The sequence below is a fragment of the Hypoxylon fragiforme genome (assembly GCF_022984875.1).
Source record: "Hypoxylon fragiforme strain CBS 206.31 chromosome Unknown GGS25scaffold_8, whole genome shotgun sequence".
Lineage (NCBI taxonomy): Eukaryota > Fungi > Ascomycota > Sordariomycetes > Xylariales > Hypoxylaceae > Hypoxylon > Hypoxylon fragiforme.
The window spans coordinates 2,352,150-2,369,916 of NW_026054763.1; the positions used below are offsets into that span (position 1 = coordinate 2,352,150).

The following is a 17,767-nucleotide window of genomic DNA, read 5'->3' on the forward strand; positions in this document are numbered from 1 at the left end:
AATTAACGCTTTCGAGCCTGGTGATATGAAGCTTCTAAAGCAAGGCAGTTAATTAGTTCGCTTGGAATCCCCCGCACCAATATATCCTCATCCGTAGATGGTAGATGTCCCCGGAAAGAGGGTGCCCGTGTCGCCTTTTCCCCCTCATTTTGTCGTTGAATGTGGTTATTGAGTTTCGCCGTACATGTCTGGCTAAGCCTTTTAGCAAGCTAGGCTATCGGCGAATACTACTCTATGCGCACTACGATCTACGACAACCCCCCGATCAGGTAACTGTATAGCAATAAATACTACCCTGTATTGTAGCTCTAGCACGTGAAAGTTATGTGACCCCAATTGCTTAACTTGTTACCAAGTTTTCTGCCAGATACGCGAGGCCACCAATGTGGAGTATGTATCTATGTATCTGAGACAATGTCTCGTATCGTACATGTATGGGTTCTACATGACTTCGAGAATAACGACAAGGGCCACTATTTTGATGTTAATGCCGCCCGTTCAAGTACACCCTTAAAATCCGAAAGAAAAAAAAAGGGGGTCATTTTTGGCGACATGATGCTCCAGGGTCATCATTGTCACTAACACCATTCTCAGGGGCTTATTAATGACCTTTTCCCCGTTTCATCTTACCTCCGCCAAAGAGACACTATCGTCGGAGTAAAGAAAGCGTATAACTGCGCTCAGTAATCCCTATCTACAACCTCATAACGCCATCCCGCGCAGTGAGCTCACCACTAGTCACCGGCCTCTTCATAGATGATATGATACCAAGCCTAGGCACCTGCCAAGGTCAAGACAATAGGTAGCGATCAACATTCTCACACCGACTACACGGACGAATAGCAGGTAGAGTCGATTATTCATTCATCTTCTAACCGCATTACATAAGAACTAACCACTGTGATAATGTAATATGATATGACGATAACGACCCTGAGCTAATTTGCACCGGCCCGAATCACATGAACCGTTTGACAGCTCACCGTTCGCTGACTGTGGCATATGGATGCATATGGTTGCATGCATAGGTAGACATGTAGGCGTCTGACAGGGCGGCGGTGACGTGCCACCATTAAAGTGCCGCTGCACGTAATCATAAAGTACACGAGGCGAGACCTCCTTTGGTAAGCGCGTAGGATCCGGAAACGCGAGCCGAGTAGCTCAGATCTGCTAATCTTCAGCCACGGTCGTCAAAGGGCGTACACGATGTAGATGGAAGGATCATGATATCGGGAAACCCCTGACCGATGCGTAACTCCGGACGAGGTTGCGAAACGACCTAGGTTAGTACGTTACGTACTTGGGTAGGTACTTAGCCCTGGAGATCTAGCTTTCGTACCTACACAGGGGAGTATACCTACAAACGTGTGGAAACTTATCAGCCGTCTCTCTACTATGTCTCATCATTCATCATACCGCCAGAACATTAAATATACGGTCAAATAATTCTAAACGCCACTATTCCCCCCTTAGCCTCAAAACCAAGCATGATACGGTATACCTAATAGTAGGAGGGCAACAGTCATACTCATCTGAAGCCTATAGGTACTTACTAGGTACTTCGCAGGCAATCTTCAAGACACTGTCCTGAGAAGGACAGGGCTACTGACGATCGCCAGTATACCTAGGTACGTAGAAGCTCGAAGTCCCATCATCATACCTCTTTCTATGTCTAGTCGATGTAACCCCTAGGGTAGACTGATTTAATATCCCGCTTCTAGGCCCCTCGGCTAGGTATATAACGGGAGAGGGTTGACAACAAATCACTTTACGCGGCGTCACGGTTCTTCCCCCCTTCACACCATTCACACATCCATTTCACCTAACGAGAACGATAGCATTCGCCATAATGGTACAATTGAAGTGATAACTAACACTACTATGTGAACTACGACATCCCAGCGTCTCGATATCGCCATGATAGTTGAGAACGAGCCAAATTTGTCGTTGACGTGGGTCGATGATCTACAGCAGCTAAGTCAGATCGAGGTATCGTGGCGTGGTGGAGGCATATGGGGGCATATGCCTACCTAAGGATTGACGGATGGGCGATCCGGCCCGTGTGCAAGATGCACCATCCAACCCCTATTCCTAAAATATTTCTTTCCCTACTCGATAGGTAAATGATTTGGCGACTTGATTCCTACACGTATTCGGGGTGGAGTGAGGCTGCGGCGTAGTTGAATAGAAGTGATAACGGGTAATTTGAATGAACTAGGATATTATGCTACGGGACCATCTGAGACTTCTTGTTTCGCTGTTTCAAGTTAAGCTGCTCAGCAGCTTGCGGCACGTCGCCTTCGCTATCATTTTCGACCTTGACTAGGTCGCTCGACGAGTCACTGTTTCTGTCATCGCTCCTTGAGCCAGTGCTCAACTTCGGTGATCCGAGAACTTGTTGCATAATCTTTTTACCCTCATCCATTTCTCCGTTCAGAGTCCCACAAGACATACATTTCCAGGCCCCTAGCTCTGCTAGAGACTTGGTTCCAGGGGGAGCCTGGCCGTTGACGAGCCTGCAGTTCTGGCATATCAAAACAAGACGATTCTTTGGCGCCATTTCATCCTCGCCGAGCATAAGGTCCATGATACGGTCATACCAGCGAGGTGGCCCAGGAGTTAACTCATACTGAGAAAAGGTGCGTGAGAGGGCGTTGGGCGCGAACTCTTCTGTTACTGGCTGTTGTGGCGGAGGCGGACGTGATTGCGGCAATGGAGATGAAACTTGGCGAGGTTGTGGGGCAGTAGGGGGCATATGAGAAGGTCGCTGGATGTTGGCGGTGGGAGGAGGAGGGATATTGGTTCTTTGCATAGGAAATTCAGATCCTGTACTACGGCGACCTTTCCTTGGCTGTATGCTAGGCTGATCATTGCCCTCATCTTGGTCTGGACCTTGGTTCTTGGATGGCTTTCGCCTCTCTCCGCCATATTTTTCTAACAACTCTAGGGTTGAATCGTATTTGGTGGCATCCTTTAGTTTCTGAATGGTTTTTGCGCGATCGGCTTGGAGATCCTTCAAACGGGTCTCAAGGGTCTCTATACGAAAGCTGAAGTAGGCGTTGGTTAAAGTCCTTACGAGGTAGATTCTACACGGCGCAAATTAGGTTAGTGTGGTATAGGAGGTTTGGCAAAGTAGCAACGTACACAACGGGACCTCCAGCTATTCCAGTCCATTCCCAAGGGCCCAGATTATGCCATCCCACTACTAAAGTCAAGACGATAGCATAGACGAGATAGGCGAAAGCAAGATAAAGGGTCCAAAGAACTTTGATTCGACGAGAGTTGATTCGCACGCGATCCAGTAGGGCTTGAGTGTTGGTGATCTTATTGGAGAGAGTTGAGAGAGTCTTTTCGAATATGGAAGGGGAAGTGTGGTCGCCCTAGTAACCATTAGATATTAGATGTTTACAGGTTGGAAATTTGTTTAGCATACCTTCCAGGGCCAAAGAGACACCATGGTGCTCGTGTGTGTGATGTGTGCCTAATGTATGGGGGAGGGAGTTCAATATCGTCCGGTGACCATAGCGACTGGAGGAAAGCCAGAAGAAAAGAAGAAGGGAAGGAAAATAATGGCGATCAATAGAATACTACAAAAGAAAGCCTACAACACCTATTGCATAGTAGGTAGTATGTAGAACAAGCCCAAAAGTGTTTGGGTTACAAGGAAATGATTAGACAAGAAAAAGATTGAGACCTGATGACAGTTGTGACGACATGACGGGACGAGGCCATAAAGTGGAAATGGAAATACGTATGCGTACTACTTAGTAGCATAAAATGTAAATATTTAGAAATAAGAGTTAAAGAGGACAGGGTTAGTCAATGCGATACGCGCTTATTGGCTGCGCGAGTTGCCTAAGGACAGCTATGTAAGAGCTAGTAAGATATTTATCTAAACATAGATATATAGGTACTTATATACCTAATACGTACATATATCTGTCGCATTTTAGGTTCAATCAATGTTGAAGTTGATGCATCTGTCTGTGTTAATGGATATTATAAGGTACTTTGATACTTACATATGTAGGTTCGGTTAGTCTGGTCAGATTAACGAAACATCATTGAACAACATCCAGAGTCTCAAGCTTTGGAGCTGAAACATCTGTACAGTAACCTCTAGTCCTTCAACTTCTTCATGTGTCACTCTCCACCTTTCATAATTCAACTCTGTATGGCCACGATATTCAACTCCACCTCGTTACATCTCTTACCGTTACCGGCGCCCTAGAGGCGGTTCATCGAGCCATCATGTTATCAGTATGTCTATTTTCTCCTCGCTGGCTACCAACCCCCCCAATCACGCCCATCCCCTGCGTCGGGATTTATTAAATTATTTATAAACGTGTATTTTTAACATTTCATCCAATCTACCAATAGAGAATAAAAGGCGCTATCGATCGTAGTATTGCTGAAGAGCAAGCTCGTCAGCGATCTCTTGCCGAGCAAAGATCCCACTCCAGGTCTCCTTCCGCCTTGGGCCAGGGCCAACGTCCACGTTCTGTTTCGAGAACTAATAGTACCAACTCACCTGCAAAGAGGAAGCCAAGGAAATCCAACCAAGATACTCTGAGCCCAGATGGAATCGCCAACCCAGATCCGGCCGTTTTCGAGGCTGCCTTCGTTCTCGACGACGAAGATGCCGACCCCCCTCTCGCGACTACGAATGTCCAAACAACTCCGTCCGATAATGCCGCCAAGGAGGGAACAGTTCTAGACGAGAAGCAAAATGGCGACGCCAAAACTCAGGCGGACGCCGCGAGAGATGAGAAATCTAAGGATGCTCTGTCCTCTTCCCCGGCTGAACTTCCGTCTCACATAAAAGCCAAGCTTAGAAAGCTGGAAAAGCTCGAATCTACTTACCCAGGTTAGCTACACATAGACTAGGTACATGCCTACTTGTTTGCGCCATCGTCGCTAATTATCCAGAACTACTCCGATCATACCGAATCGCTCACGGTCGAGCTACGTCCATTGAGCCATTCGAACGAGCCTTGCGCGAAAACACACCTTTGACTACTATTAAAGACCCAACTGCACTTGTAGAATACTTAAACCAGTTGAATCTGAAAGGGGACATGGTTATGGAAGAGTTTAAGCGCGTTTCGGCCGAGAGAGATGACTTCAAGAAAAAGTCTGAAGAGGCTGACAAGAAGTTGATTGCTCTCCAAGAACAAATCGTAACCTTGAAAGTTGCTAAGCTTGAAACTGCTACGATACCAACGGATGGCCAGATAAAAGAGACGTCAGAACAGAAAATCGAAGAAGCAAAGCAGACAACGTCACCATCAGCAAGCAAGTCTCCAGTCTCGTCCATATTCAGTGTCTTTTCTCCTAAACAGAAACCAGTGATTCCCGCCAACGAGCCTAAGGATGTGTCAGAGGACATGTTCTCTTATGACGACGAGATTCCCCAGTTGCAAGCCGAGGTCGCATCGAAATCTGAAGAAATCACTAAGCTCACATCGGAGATCAATATCCTGAGGGAGGAGTTAGCTGTTGCCAAGGAGAACAGCGTTGGGTTAGTGGAGAGTCTTGAGAAAGCCTCGCGAGAACTCAGCGAAAGCCGTGACAAGGGCGACATCCAGGACTCAGTACAAGCCCAGTTAGATGCCAAAAACACTGAAATCCAGCTACTCACCCAGAAGCTCGAACAGACTCAATCACAGCTTAAAATCTTAGAGATTAATTCGGAGGATGAGAAATCCAAAGCAGCATCCGCTATACAAGAGCGAGATGCTAAATTTGCAGCTTTCGGTGACAAGAATGCGGAACTTGATGCTGAGCTAAAGAAACTCGGCGAAGCGAAATCTGAGCTAGAATTGAAAGTGCAAAATCTTACCAGCGAGATCGATTCGATAAAGAAGTCTAAGTCTGAGAGTGAAGCAAAAGTCGAGCAGCTCAACAAGCAAATCCAATCTGCTCCTAAATCCCCTTCAGTACCACCGTCTGGATCTTTAGGAGTGCCAACGACAGTCACTACGACGACTGGGGGTTCTAAGAAGAACAAGAAGAAAAAGAAGAAGGGCGGCGCTTCTAATAATAACGTGGTAGAGGCTACTCCCAGCGAAACTTCCGAGCAAGCGCAACTATCCCCTCTTCAGAGTCCAGAGACAGAGGCTCTCAAGGCTGAAGTAACTCAACTCAAAGATGAAATACTCCAGAAGGACACCCAAATTGAACGGTTGTCTAAGCAAAGAAAGACCGAGGAGGATCTGAGGGAAGAGATCGAGAACATGCAAGAAAACCTCATCAGCATTGGTCAAGATCACGTGGAAGCTAAGGAAAGAATTAAGAGTCTGGAATCTGAAAAGGCTGTGCTGGAGTCTCGGATTACAGAGCTTCAGAAAGAGTTAGCCTCATCTACGTCTAACGTCGAGGCCGAATCAAAGTTGCAGGCTGATTTCGATTCCATAAAGGCCGAGTTTGACGAGTTGAAGAGTAGATCCCAAACTCTGCAGTCAGATTTAGGTGCCGCTCAGCAATTGGCCCAAAGTCGCTACAAAGATCTCACTGAGCTACGTGAAGTACTTACCAAGGCTCAACCTGAGCTTAAAAGCCTACGTCAAGAATCTGCTATGCTCAAGGCCACCAAGGAGGAGCTGGCTTCTAAGCAGAACGAGCTCCGCAACCTTGAGAAGCGTGAGAAGGATATGAAGGCCGAGCTCGCTAGATCTCAGCGCCTAACGTTTGATCGGGAATCCGAGATTAAATCACTTAGCGAAAAACTCGCCACAGAAAAAATATCCCGAGTTAAGCTCGAAGATGAGAAACGTGTAGCCGGTAGAGATTATCGTCGTGCTGAGGCGGAAAAGATTGAACTATCGGCCAAGGCTGAAAAGGCGGGCCGCGAGCTAGAAGCCCTTCAATCAGAGCTTTCCACTCTTCGTCCCAAGGTCAAGCAACTCGAAGACGAGGTGTCTAAGTTGAAGAGAGAGAAGAACGCCATTAGTGAGGAGATGGGACTGAAGGTGCAGCAGTACAACAATGCTCAAGGTCTCTTGGGCTCTATGCGCGACCAGACGGCTGAGTTGTCTATCCAACTCAAGGAGGCACAAAGTCAGTCAGAGAGCTTAGAGGAAGAATTGGCCGAAGTACAAAAGCATCTCTCGGAGAGAACGCGCGAAGGTGAGACGATGCGCCGCATGCTAGCCGACGTCGATGAGCGAGCAGACACCAAGGTGCGCGACTTGCGTACTCGTATGGAAGCCGCCATAGAGGAGCGCGATCGCATTGAAGATGAAATGTCTACTCTCGCTCGACGCCGCGCTCGTGAGGCAGAAGAACTGAAGACTAAAGTTCGAGAGCTGGAGCGCGAAGTGCGGACTCTTTCCAATGATAAAGATGAGTTAAAAGCTCATGAAAAAGAGTGGCGCCATCGCCGCGAAGAGCTTGAGCAGATTGAAGAGAAGGCAACAGCAGAGGTAGAAGAAATGCGTGCAGTGGTGACCAGCTTACGGTCCGCCCTAGACGCATCTGAGCAACAGGTGCGCGACGCAGAAAAGCAGCGTGTCGACCTTCGAAAGCTTTTAGACGAAGCTAGGGGTCGCTATGAGAAGGCAAATAAGGAACTCAAAACTGTCCAAGCCAGATTCAACGTCGGCGGTAGCTCTACAACTCTTGCAAACAGTGGAAGATCTAGCAGTGATTCTACTCGAAGCGGCATGAATGGATCGGGTAATTCCTCAGCTGGTTCCAGTGTTCCGGATACGATGTATCTGAAGACCATTCTACTCCAGTTTCTCGAAGTCAAAGACGAGAAAGTACGATCTCAACTGGTGCCGGTATTGGGGAAGCTATTACGATTTGATCGGTAAGTCTTTCTTAGTCCTTACACACTCCTATACATAGATGCCAGCGTTTTACGGCGTATTGGCTAACACTGAAACTAGGAACGACGAACAAAAATGGATGGCCGCTGTCCAACATCTGTCGAAACCAGGCAGATAGACAGTCGAGGTGGGAATGATATTCAACATCGGAATGGGCGTGTAATCATAGATACCCACTGCATAGCGCGGGAGTCTACTGTGTTGTACAATACAATCGCGTCCAGTCGGGATTTTGGCTATGTAAATTATCTATTTATTGCATCTGCCTCTTTTATTTATTTTCGCTTGCAGGCCCAGGCATGATTGGAAATGATGGTTTTTAATGCCCGTCGAAGACCAGAGGGATTAACACTAGGTCAAGATGTTTTAGGTTGGGTTGTATGATGAAGCAATTACGTCGCAGGTAATTTGATCCGATGACTTAGCTGACCTCTTTGTCAATCATAGGTAGTGTCGTTCGTAATACTTAAGTGGTTTACGCAACGTCTACTCTCATGACCGAGACTGGCACAATGACCCAACAACTCCTTTTCAAGCAATAATCTAGAATGCAATCGAAATGCCGCTGAAACTCGCAGAGTTACCCTGGGCTAATTTAAAATGGACATTTCAGCTCGCATCGTGTGCGGCGTACCCAGAGCGCCGGAGCCGTCTCATTTATTTCGACTTTAGCCTGAATAGAAGTATGGAGACCAAAGGATGGGGGACGTCTTGCAGCGTATCTCTGCTGCAACGCTTCGGTTGAGGGTTAATATTGGATGACAGCTCCCTCGGACTTCAGCTGACGATGTCATTCGTGGGAATCGATCGAAGGGAGGGAGGAATAGCCTCGATCATTGAGCCTGCTTGTTGGCGATGATTTTATCTTTTTTTTTTACCGGCCCTATTTGCAACTCGGACGGATCTGATGGTAACGGCGTTTTCTCGACTGTGGTAAACTGCCGGTCTCATAACTTGTTCTTACCCTGTCTTGGCTTGGAATTCTGCTGGTGAGGGTCCCTTTCATGAGTCTTGAACATACCCACCTAAGGTATCCATAAGAACAACTTCAATCTATTCAAACTACGAGGACCGGGTAGCTGGTGTGCGCTTTGGTGGTCACATATTTATTAACACAAATTTTCTAACCTGGATTTTGACACCGCTTCATCCCATATTATACCTGTTTCGTTTTACGAGTTTGATATCTTGGACTTTTGCTCCCATTCTATCCCAAGATTTCTCCTTCAAGCAGAACTGTAATTATGATCTCGGTTACGGGTCAGATATCGGCGAACCTTTCCTCAGATCCGCCTTGGCGGACTAGGTTTGCCTATGTGAGATGAGAGGGATCACACTGGGGAGAACTGGCGATTGGGCGTAGTCATAAGGAAGGATTTTGGGTTGGGGGTTGGAGCTTGGAGCTGAGCCGCTATTCCGATATAGTGCGTGGGCGCCGAAGGGGGGAAGGGCGAATCGAATCCAACGGCTTCGACGTGAGGCTTGGCGGTCAGCGTACATACACGCAGCGTACAGGGCGGGCTGCTCAGGTTTTTATTTTTCTCTAGGTAGGTTGATCGGCGTTGGTAGTTGGAGAGAAAACCCCCCAATCCACACTAGGACCATGGGGAAACAAACGAGCCAAAGCACCCCAGATCTCGGGGGGTTTGGCGCATACAACCCTTGTCAGCTTACCCCGGAGTCTGGGTCTTTGAACGGCATGCCCTGCGAGAGTCACTTTGTAAACCATGCCGCGCCAAGTAGGACGTCGTGAGACGAGCCGACACTCCAAATGATTAAAAAGAGCATCGAACCCCAACCGGTCGATTGAGGCTTTCGTCTATCATCAAGGCCCAATTCTGCTTCTTCTAGACTTCCCTTGGATACCTCCATATCGTAGGTCAGCAACAGCAACTCGACGACTATCAAGAACGTCAACAACAAGAACAACATCACCAGCATAACAGCATCAACAGACATGGGTGGTGTAGGCGCTGCTGGATCGGGTGCCGCTGATCCCATCATCACCCGTCTCGCCAACGAGGACAGGGTCCGATGGTACAAGAAGCCGAACCTGCGATTCCTCTACTTCATGCTCTTTCCAACATGTATGGGCATCGAGTTGACCTCCGGCTTTGACTCGCAGATGATCAATGCCCTGCAGATCGTGCCTTCGTGGGTTACGTGTAAGTTGTTCCCGGTGCCATTGTTTGCGACTTTCTATACCTACATTCCGGAGTCGACCCTAGAGAGGCACTAGGTTGGATAGGTGAGATGAGCTAACACGCAATATACAGTTTTCCATGATCCCAAAGATGCGCTTAAAGGAATTATAGCTGCGGCCTACTCGCTCGGCGCCATCGTTTCGCTCCCGTTTATCGGCGTGGTTAATGACAAGTTCGGCCGCCGCTGGTCTATCATGGGCGGTTCCATTATCATGGTCATCGGGGCCTTGATCCAAGGCTTCTCCGTCAACGGTACACTGCTTCCATAATTTTCTAAACCGTCAATGGAAGCTGGCCTTACTAATGGGTATTGATCTGCAGCTGGGATGTACATCGTAGCTCGTCTGATTCTCGGATTCGGCATCCCTACGTGCATTGTATCCGCCTCCTCCCTGATCGGCGAACTGGCGTATCCGAGGGAGCGACCGGTTCTTACATCGCTCTTCAACGTGTCGTATTTCGTTGGCCAGATTACCGCGGCCGCCATTTGCTTCGGCACGAACAATATCGTCACCAACATGGCGTGGAGGATTCCTTCCTGGCTGCAGATGTGTCCGTCGCTGCTTCAGATTGCCTTTGTCTTGTGGGTACTCATCTAAGTTGCACGGAATAGCTACTAACCAGAGATCCAAGTTTCATCCCCGAATCTCCCCGTTGGTTGGTCCAACAGGACAGAGTGGAAGAGGCCTACGATATCCTCGCTAAGTACCATGCCGAGGGCGACCGCGAGTCCGAGTTCGTCAAGGCTGAGTTCGCTCAGATCCAGGCGACTATCACCATTGAACTCGAGCATTCTAAGAAGTCGTGGGGTGACTTGATCGCTACGGCGGGGATGCGTCGACGCATGTTGATTAGCTGCGTATGTTTTGTTCCTCCGTCACATTTATCACCGTATTTTGGTAGTCTCTAACCCCTATTACTAAAGATGCTCGGTCTCTTCACCCAATGGTCCGGCAACACTCTTATCTCCTACTACCTCGGCGACCTCCTCGGTATGATCGGCAAGAACGACTCGATCTTCAAGCAGCAGATCAACGTCGCAAACTCGTGCTGGCAACTGGTCTGCGGCACTTTTGTCGCCTTCCTCGTCACCAGGTTCAAGCGGCGCCACATGTACCTCGCCTGCACCATGTCGCTGCTGTGCGTGTACATCGCCTGGACGATCAGCATGGAGCGCGCCATCGTCGGCAAGGAGTCTGGCCACCCGAACAATGCGGCGAACGTCGCGACTATCTTCTGGATCTTCGCGTACTCACCTTGCTACAATATCGGGTATAATGCCTTGACTTACAGTGAGTTTCCGCCTACCAATCCCCTTATATCTTACGCAAGGAAACTTCCTTAAATGCACGATACACTGGCTAACGCATAGGATCTACCTACCTAGCTTACATGGTCGAGCTCTGGCCGTTCGCCGAGCGGTCCCGCGGCATCGCATTCTTCCAGCTCTTCGGCCGCCTCGCCGGCTTCTTCACCACCTTCGTCAACCCAATTGGACTGGCGAACGTCGGTTGGCGGTACCTCATCTCGTACTGCTGCTTCCTGTCGTTCGAGATCGTATTCATATACTTCATGTTCCCTGAGACGTTTGGTAGGACGCTGGAGGAATTGGCTTTCTGTAAGTTACCTACCTATCTTGTGGCAAGATTCAAGATGGAAAAAGAAATTGTCAATAAATGGTCAGAGTTAACGTATAACTGCCACTTTAGTATTCGAGGACAAGGCACTTGCCGATGAAGCTGCCCACGCTGTCGAGAAAGTGGTCGCGCACCACGTGGAGCCCGTTACAAGTACCTCGGAAGGGAAGCGAGAAGGGATTTAGATTTCAACGACGCTTAAGATACAGTCCCCCTTATTTAATGTCTTTGTGGTATTTCAATGTAGCGAATGAATTTACGTTGAAAATAAGAAAGATCAAACGAAAACCCCCAGAAAAATATTTTCGCACGAAGCATCTCACGGCTTTTTGACTCAATATCTCCAACTTCCCCATCTAATCTTATTCACTCCATGTTACCTCGTATAGAGTATATAACCAACGCTTTGGCCAAACCACCAAGTCTCCAAAGCTGGATTCCATCTACCCACCCAAGCCCCCCCCCCCTCCCCACCCCCAAACCTTCTCATCCAATCCGCGTCGAACGATAACCGATCTGTGCATCCATCTCTTCGTCCGGGGTAGGTGTTTATCACTTCGCGTCGTAGCTTTCAATCCATCCATGTTTTGAGTTCACGTTGTCTGTATTACTTGCTATTGGACACACAGTTCGCCACGACAAGCCACGATGGGAGGTTTCCGCAGAGCTTAGAGTTAACTACGTACTTCCGAGGAGAAGCACCGAGACATTGAGGTGGTACTACATTTGACGACCTACCTGAAAGGTACTTATATTAAGTCGAAAAGCCACAGCTACCCCATCCGTGCTCGAGTCCCGTGCAAACGTTAGAGTGGTCAATATGTATTGTATTAATCATATCTACCAGATATCATATAAAACATGGCACATCTCATCAAGCTCGTGTTCGAAGTAATTGGCGCCGGGCCCCTCGATGCGCCTCCGACATGTCGGCCGGCCTTCACCGCTACCAGCGCTGGACACGGCACCGAGGAGAAAGAGGCTTGCGCGGCGCCGACTGAGCTCGACACTGAGAAGCAGACGGTGGAGAATGCTTCCGTTCAGGCGGGAGTGACGACTATCCAAGCTACCCAAGCTATATGGGGCAAGAAAGGCCGATGGCTGGTTATTGTCGGGTAAGTTACGTGGTGATGAGTCAACTGTCGATATATCTACCAAAATCACAAAAGCTAATACGCGGCATCCTTTTAGGCTATGTCTCATCATGATAATATAGTAAGGGGCCACCGTTGAATCCCCTTTCCCCCCTTTTGTCTCCTGATTACCTAACCATATAATTCTGGCACCTACCTAGTGAAATCGACAACAGCACCGTCTACATCTACCGCAACTACGCGACCTCGGAGTTCCAGTCACTCTCCAAGCTCGCCACGCTCAGCACCGCCGGCACCATCATCTTCGCGATCGCCAAGCCGCCCATCGCCAAGCTGTCCAACGTGATCGGGCGAGGGGGCACGTACCTGCTCGCCATCACCTTCTACATCCTCTCGTACATCATCATGGCGTCCGCCAAAAGCTTCAGCGCCTACGCCGCGGGCTCGGTGTTCTACTCCTTCGGGCAGTCCGCCACGAACCTCATGAACGACATCGTGATCGCGGACCTGACGACCGCGCGCTACCGCGCCCTCGGCATCTCGCTCTCCTTCTGGCCGTTTCTGATCACCCCCTGGACCGCGGCCTTCATCGTCGACAGCGTGACGGCGCCGAGCGGCATCGGCTGGCGCTGGGGCATCGGGATGTTCGCCGTCCTGATGCCCTTCTGCGCGAGCTTCATCGTCGCCACGCTGTTCTACTACCAGGCGCAGGCGAAGAAAACCGGCCTAGCGCCGACGCCCCGGAGAATCTCCGTCTACCAGTTCTGCTCGCAGATCGATCTGGGCGGCGTCGTCTTGTTCAGCGGCGGGCTGGCGCTCCTGCTTATTCCAATGACGCTCGCGGCCACCACGCCCGCGAGCTGGCGGACGCCGTGGATCGAGGCGCTGATTGCGCTGGGCGCGGCGCTGCTCATCGCGCTGCCGTTTTACGAGCACTATCTTGCGAAGCATCCTGTGGTGCCGCCGCATTACTTCGCGAACCGCACCATTCTGCTGTGCTGCATCCTGATCGCGCTGGACAATCTTGGGTTCTCCGTAACCCGTGAGTGGTCTTTCTACGTGTCGGAATGCGCGAAGCTAACTCAAGGGCCGCAGACACATACATATACGCCTGGGTGACAGTCGCCCGGGGCCTCAACGCCCGCGACGCCACCTTCTTCACCTGTAGGTTTTCCAACTACCTATACAACTAACTAGGTTACCTAGATTTCACCCCGCGTGCCCGTTTTACAACCACGCACGCTAACACGCCGCAGACACAAACGGCGTAGCCCAATGCCTCGTCGCGATCCTCGCCGGCCTCGCCATGGCCCGCTCCCGGCGGTACAAATGGGTCTGCGTGCTCGGCGCCTGCGTCCGCCTAATCGGGTACGGCGTGATGGGCCGGCTGCGCGGCTCCTCCTCAGACAACAGCATCGCCGAGATCTTCATCGTGCAGCTGATCCAGGGCATCGGCAGCGGCATGGTCGGCTCGACGCTGCTGATCCCCGCGCAGGCCGTGCTCTCGCACGCCGAGATGCCGCAGATCACGGCGCTGGTTATCTGTTTTGCGTTTGTGGGGGGGAGCGTGGGCGCGTGTGTTGCCGGGGGGATATACACTGGTACGATAGAGGCGCAGCTTTCGCGATTCCTGGGACATGGTGCGACGGTGGAGACGGTGGCTGCGTTGGCGAACTCGATTACGGGTGTTGTGCCGGCCTGGGGCACGGCAGAACGGGTGGCTATTGGCTTCGCGGTGAGTAACTGAAATGGAATGCCCGAGTTGGGGTACACACACAATGAATGGAAATCGTATTAACATTGCACAGTTTACGGAGGTTATGAAGTACATGACGTACGCAGCTATAGGATCATCAACCATAGCTTTGATCGGATCGCTGTTCATGCCTAATTTCGAACTGCCGTAAGTATGTCCCCTTCTAGTTATATAAGTATCTTATTGACAAGCTATAAGTGACAGGAATAATCTCGTGGAAGAATGAGTACTGTGTGGGTAGGGGGATGGGAACGAGCAGATGTTTTGGGTATAGGTGCGGTAATGTAGAAAGCAAAGAATCATTAACCAATACAATCCTCCAATCAATATTAACAGTGAAACCTCATATCTACTAGACTAGTATCAGGTAATTAGTCCGGTCTGCGCAAATCCCCAATGAAAACGGGATAACTCATAAGACGCCATCGATAACTCATCTCCCACCCTCAAACGTACATCTTCAAAGGGGTGATAATCCGGCTCGCATATTGTGTCTGGCTCAGGAAGCGTGCCATTCTGGAAGTAAGAACGAATGTGCTCAGCCGTACAAGTTGAAGCCGCAGAAAGGCTGGTATGCTATGACACAAGAACAGGCCATGTTAATCCTGCATTCAGGGGTTGGATAGGTTTTGAGGTGCCTGAGTATACAAGGACTGGTTAAGAAAGCCACTTACACCGTACGAGTTCTGAACCAAAACTACCGAACCCGGGAACCCCTCCGAGTTGTTTCGCGCACTCACAAGTGGCGAGATGTTGTCGGCGATATTGGCTACGTAGAGGATTGGATGGCTCGTGTTACCTTCAAAGGGACCGGTATACCTCCACTTCGGTCTTACCTTTCGGCCTACGCATGCTAATCGGAAAAGCGCATTGACGTCGCCGGCTGAAGAGCTAATATTCACGAGCCTGTCTACGAATTCGGCAAATTCTTCCACCGTATTGTCTACCGGAGGCGAGTCTGCACACATGATCGCTGGGAAGGCATCGGCGTTTCCTTCCTCTGACCTCGGTACGTTAGGGGGGATCGCCTTGAAAGAGCAGACGGAGGAGCTCTCCGGCTTGACTAACTGGTAGAATGGTTTGCCATCACCATCTTCTAACGCTTTCAGGACCGATGCGAAGTTCTTGAACATGAAGATGGGTCGATATAGAGCTGCGGATATCAAGCGTTTTAAATGAGACCAAGTGATCAGCTGCGGCATATCAGGTCCTAGCTCGGCAGCTGGAACGATTATGGGGTGCTTCTTGAGACCGCTTAGCAGTTTTGCTAAGCGTTGCTCTATAGCGGCTGGGGTGGGGGCATAGAAACCACAGCTCGACGGGCCGGCTTTGTGGCAGAAGCTGTAAAAGGCATCCATAACCTTGTCGGTGTCGCGCAGAAAGTTGATGTGCGAATTCAAGTGCCATTCTCTGTAGTCCACGTTACCTAAGATAGCCCTGTCATTACTGGATACTATGCAGATACCAAGTAACTACATAACATTGTTACATAGTATGCTGTACTTACCATCACTAACTAACCTCTCAACTTTGTCGGGGTACATTGCAGCAAAAACCTATTACTCTGGCGATCAGCTGAAAGCAAATAGAAAAGCCTGTTCAGACGTTCTCTATTCGATAGTTGCATGATCTTGAAAAGGGGGTTATTAAGGTGTCTAGGGTCACTCACGCCGCCTAGAATTGTCCCATAGCTAAAACCCCAGTACTTGAGTTTGTCTTGACCAGTCTGGTGTAAAATCTCAAGCAAATCTCTGGCATGTGAAGCCGTACTGATGTGTGATAACAAGCTTGAGTAACGCATGTTCATCTCACAGGCCTGGGAAAGGGCAGACGCTTGGGCAAAGGCGTCGAAGACGACTCCGGGGTGGGCACTAACGACTCCAACATCCTGCAGCGCCCAGAGTCGGCCTTTCTCTTGCGAGTCCCAACATTCGACTCTAGGTACAGACGCACCGATACCTCTTGGGTCAAAAGATACAATGTCATGGTTCTTCCCAGCAATAGTCTGTAAAAGTGCACCGCGATCTTTCAACGCGTAGACGCCAGAACCCCCGGGTCCTCCGGGATTGAAAAAGATGGGCCCCTTGTAATCGTCAAGCTCTGTAGCTTTAAGACGCATGATGGCCAAGACGACTCGATTTCCCTTATCATCGGACGGGTCAAGCCAGTCCATAGGCACATCGAGCCTCGCACAGTCGTATGTGTCATCGTAACAGCGGTGCCACTGTAGGGTTCTGCTAGGTTGGATATCGCTCCATTCCCAACTTGTTGGAATAGCATCTTCTGGCCTAGTAATCATAAATCGGCTTATCTTTAACTTCATCCCATGTAATTGGTATTCGTAAATGACCAATAGCGATAAAAGGAGCCCGGCCACTCCTAATTTCCAATGTGGCCATGGCCATGGCCAAATTGTCCTATTCTCGAGCAGCAATGGAGCCTCTTTCTTGGTGTGCCGGGCGAAGTCTTGCACCATTCTGATGACCAAACGAGACCACGGGAGACATGTAAAAGCATTGTTGAAAGGAGAAGAAACAGTGGAATCTACAGATGAGTACCTACCTGAGGTTACCTCGGTAGTGCATCTCCCTAGGGCCTAACCTAACTTAATCCCAGATAAGTCACTATCACGTGCCATAGATAAGCATACCTTACTTCGTAGGTAAATAATTTACCTGCCGGATTCCCCGCTATTAGTGTAGCATCCATTGTTCTTCTCTTCTACAACCTTTTAATCAACACCATCCGTTTCGCCTGCAGCAACGTCGTGATCGCAAGGATGAGCCCTTCCATTGAAAGCAAGAAGTATAATGTATCCATTACTATCCAACCTAAAGTACGGGGTAAACCCCAGTGCTAAAAACACTCGTACTAGATTCAGTCTATACGGGAGTTTTGAACTAGTCGTATGGTCGTGCCACTCCATCTCGGATTCGGCATGCAGCTCCTTTCACGATACCCGAATCCTTATCACATAGACATCTTTTCCATCTCAATAGATGCTACCTATCTAGTCATCTAATGCCCAGATAGTACCCCAATAATTTCCCTGTTGTTCAAACAGCTTGGCATGAGAGAAACCTTGACTCTACCAATGATGTGGAAGTCCCATCCCATATCATCGATAGTATGTGTGCGCACTCGCACTCTTCGTATTCAGTAACTTCCTCCTTACCTCGGGAGCTTACTAGTAGAAACTCACTTGGCTTTATTCAATTTGTTCACAACTCATGCATTCTCTTCA

General features: G+C 49.4%; 4 protein-coding genes across 4 annotated transcripts; 3 read left to right on the forward strand and 1 right to left on the reverse strand.

Moving 5' to 3' along the window:
• Positions 1–3,455: 3,455 nt before the first annotated feature.
• GGS25DRAFT_515607 (uncharacterized protein) lies at positions 3,456–7,950 on the forward strand (the record flags this gene model as incomplete). The annotated part of the gene is made up of 5 exons (XM_049263098.1): positions 3,456–3,464; positions 4,381–4,867; positions 4,930–6,272; positions 6,897–7,813; positions 7,893–7,950. 5 exons carry the CDS (start codon positions 3,456–3,458, stop codon positions 7,948–7,950), a joined length of 2,814 nt encoding a protein of 937 aa, XP_049114091.1.
• A 1,488-nt stretch (positions 7,951–9,438) lies between these two features.
• Positions 9,439–11,858, forward strand: GGS25DRAFT_534236 (general substrate transporter; the record flags this gene model as incomplete). The annotated part of the gene is made up of 7 exons (XM_049265744.1): positions 9,439–9,997; positions 10,109–10,288; positions 10,358–10,619; positions 10,670–10,895; positions 10,962–11,328; positions 11,424–11,654; positions 11,746–11,858. Exons 1-7 carry the CDS (start codon positions 9,790–9,792, stop codon positions 11,856–11,858), a joined length of 1,587 nt encoding a protein of 528 aa, XP_049114092.1. The 5' UTR covers positions 9,439–9,789.
• Positions 11,859–12,129: 271 nt separating this feature from the next.
• Positions 12,130–14,942, forward strand: GGS25DRAFT_425014 (MFS general substrate transporter). The gene is made up of 8 exons (XM_049258602.1): positions 12,130–12,418; positions 12,521–12,788; positions 12,865–12,888; positions 12,968–13,809; positions 13,863–13,931; positions 14,024–14,502; positions 14,576–14,670; positions 14,722–14,942. The coding sequence occupies exons 2-8, from the start codon at positions 12,535–12,537 to the stop codon at positions 14,747–14,749; spliced, it is 1,791 nt and encodes a 596-aa protein (XP_049114093.1). The 5' UTR covers positions 12,130–12,418; positions 12,521–12,534; the 3' UTR covers positions 14,750–14,942.
• On the reverse strand, positions 14,887–16,999 carry GGS25DRAFT_515609 (alpha/beta-hydrolase; the record flags this gene model as incomplete). Its single annotated transcript, XM_049263099.1, has 4 exons — positions 14,887–15,099; positions 15,198–15,949; positions 16,031–16,079; positions 16,193–16,999. 4 exons carry the CDS (start codon positions 16,997–16,999, stop codon positions 14,887–14,889), a joined length of 1,821 nt encoding a protein of 606 aa, XP_049114094.1.
• Positions 17,000–17,767: the final 768 nt, after the last annotated feature.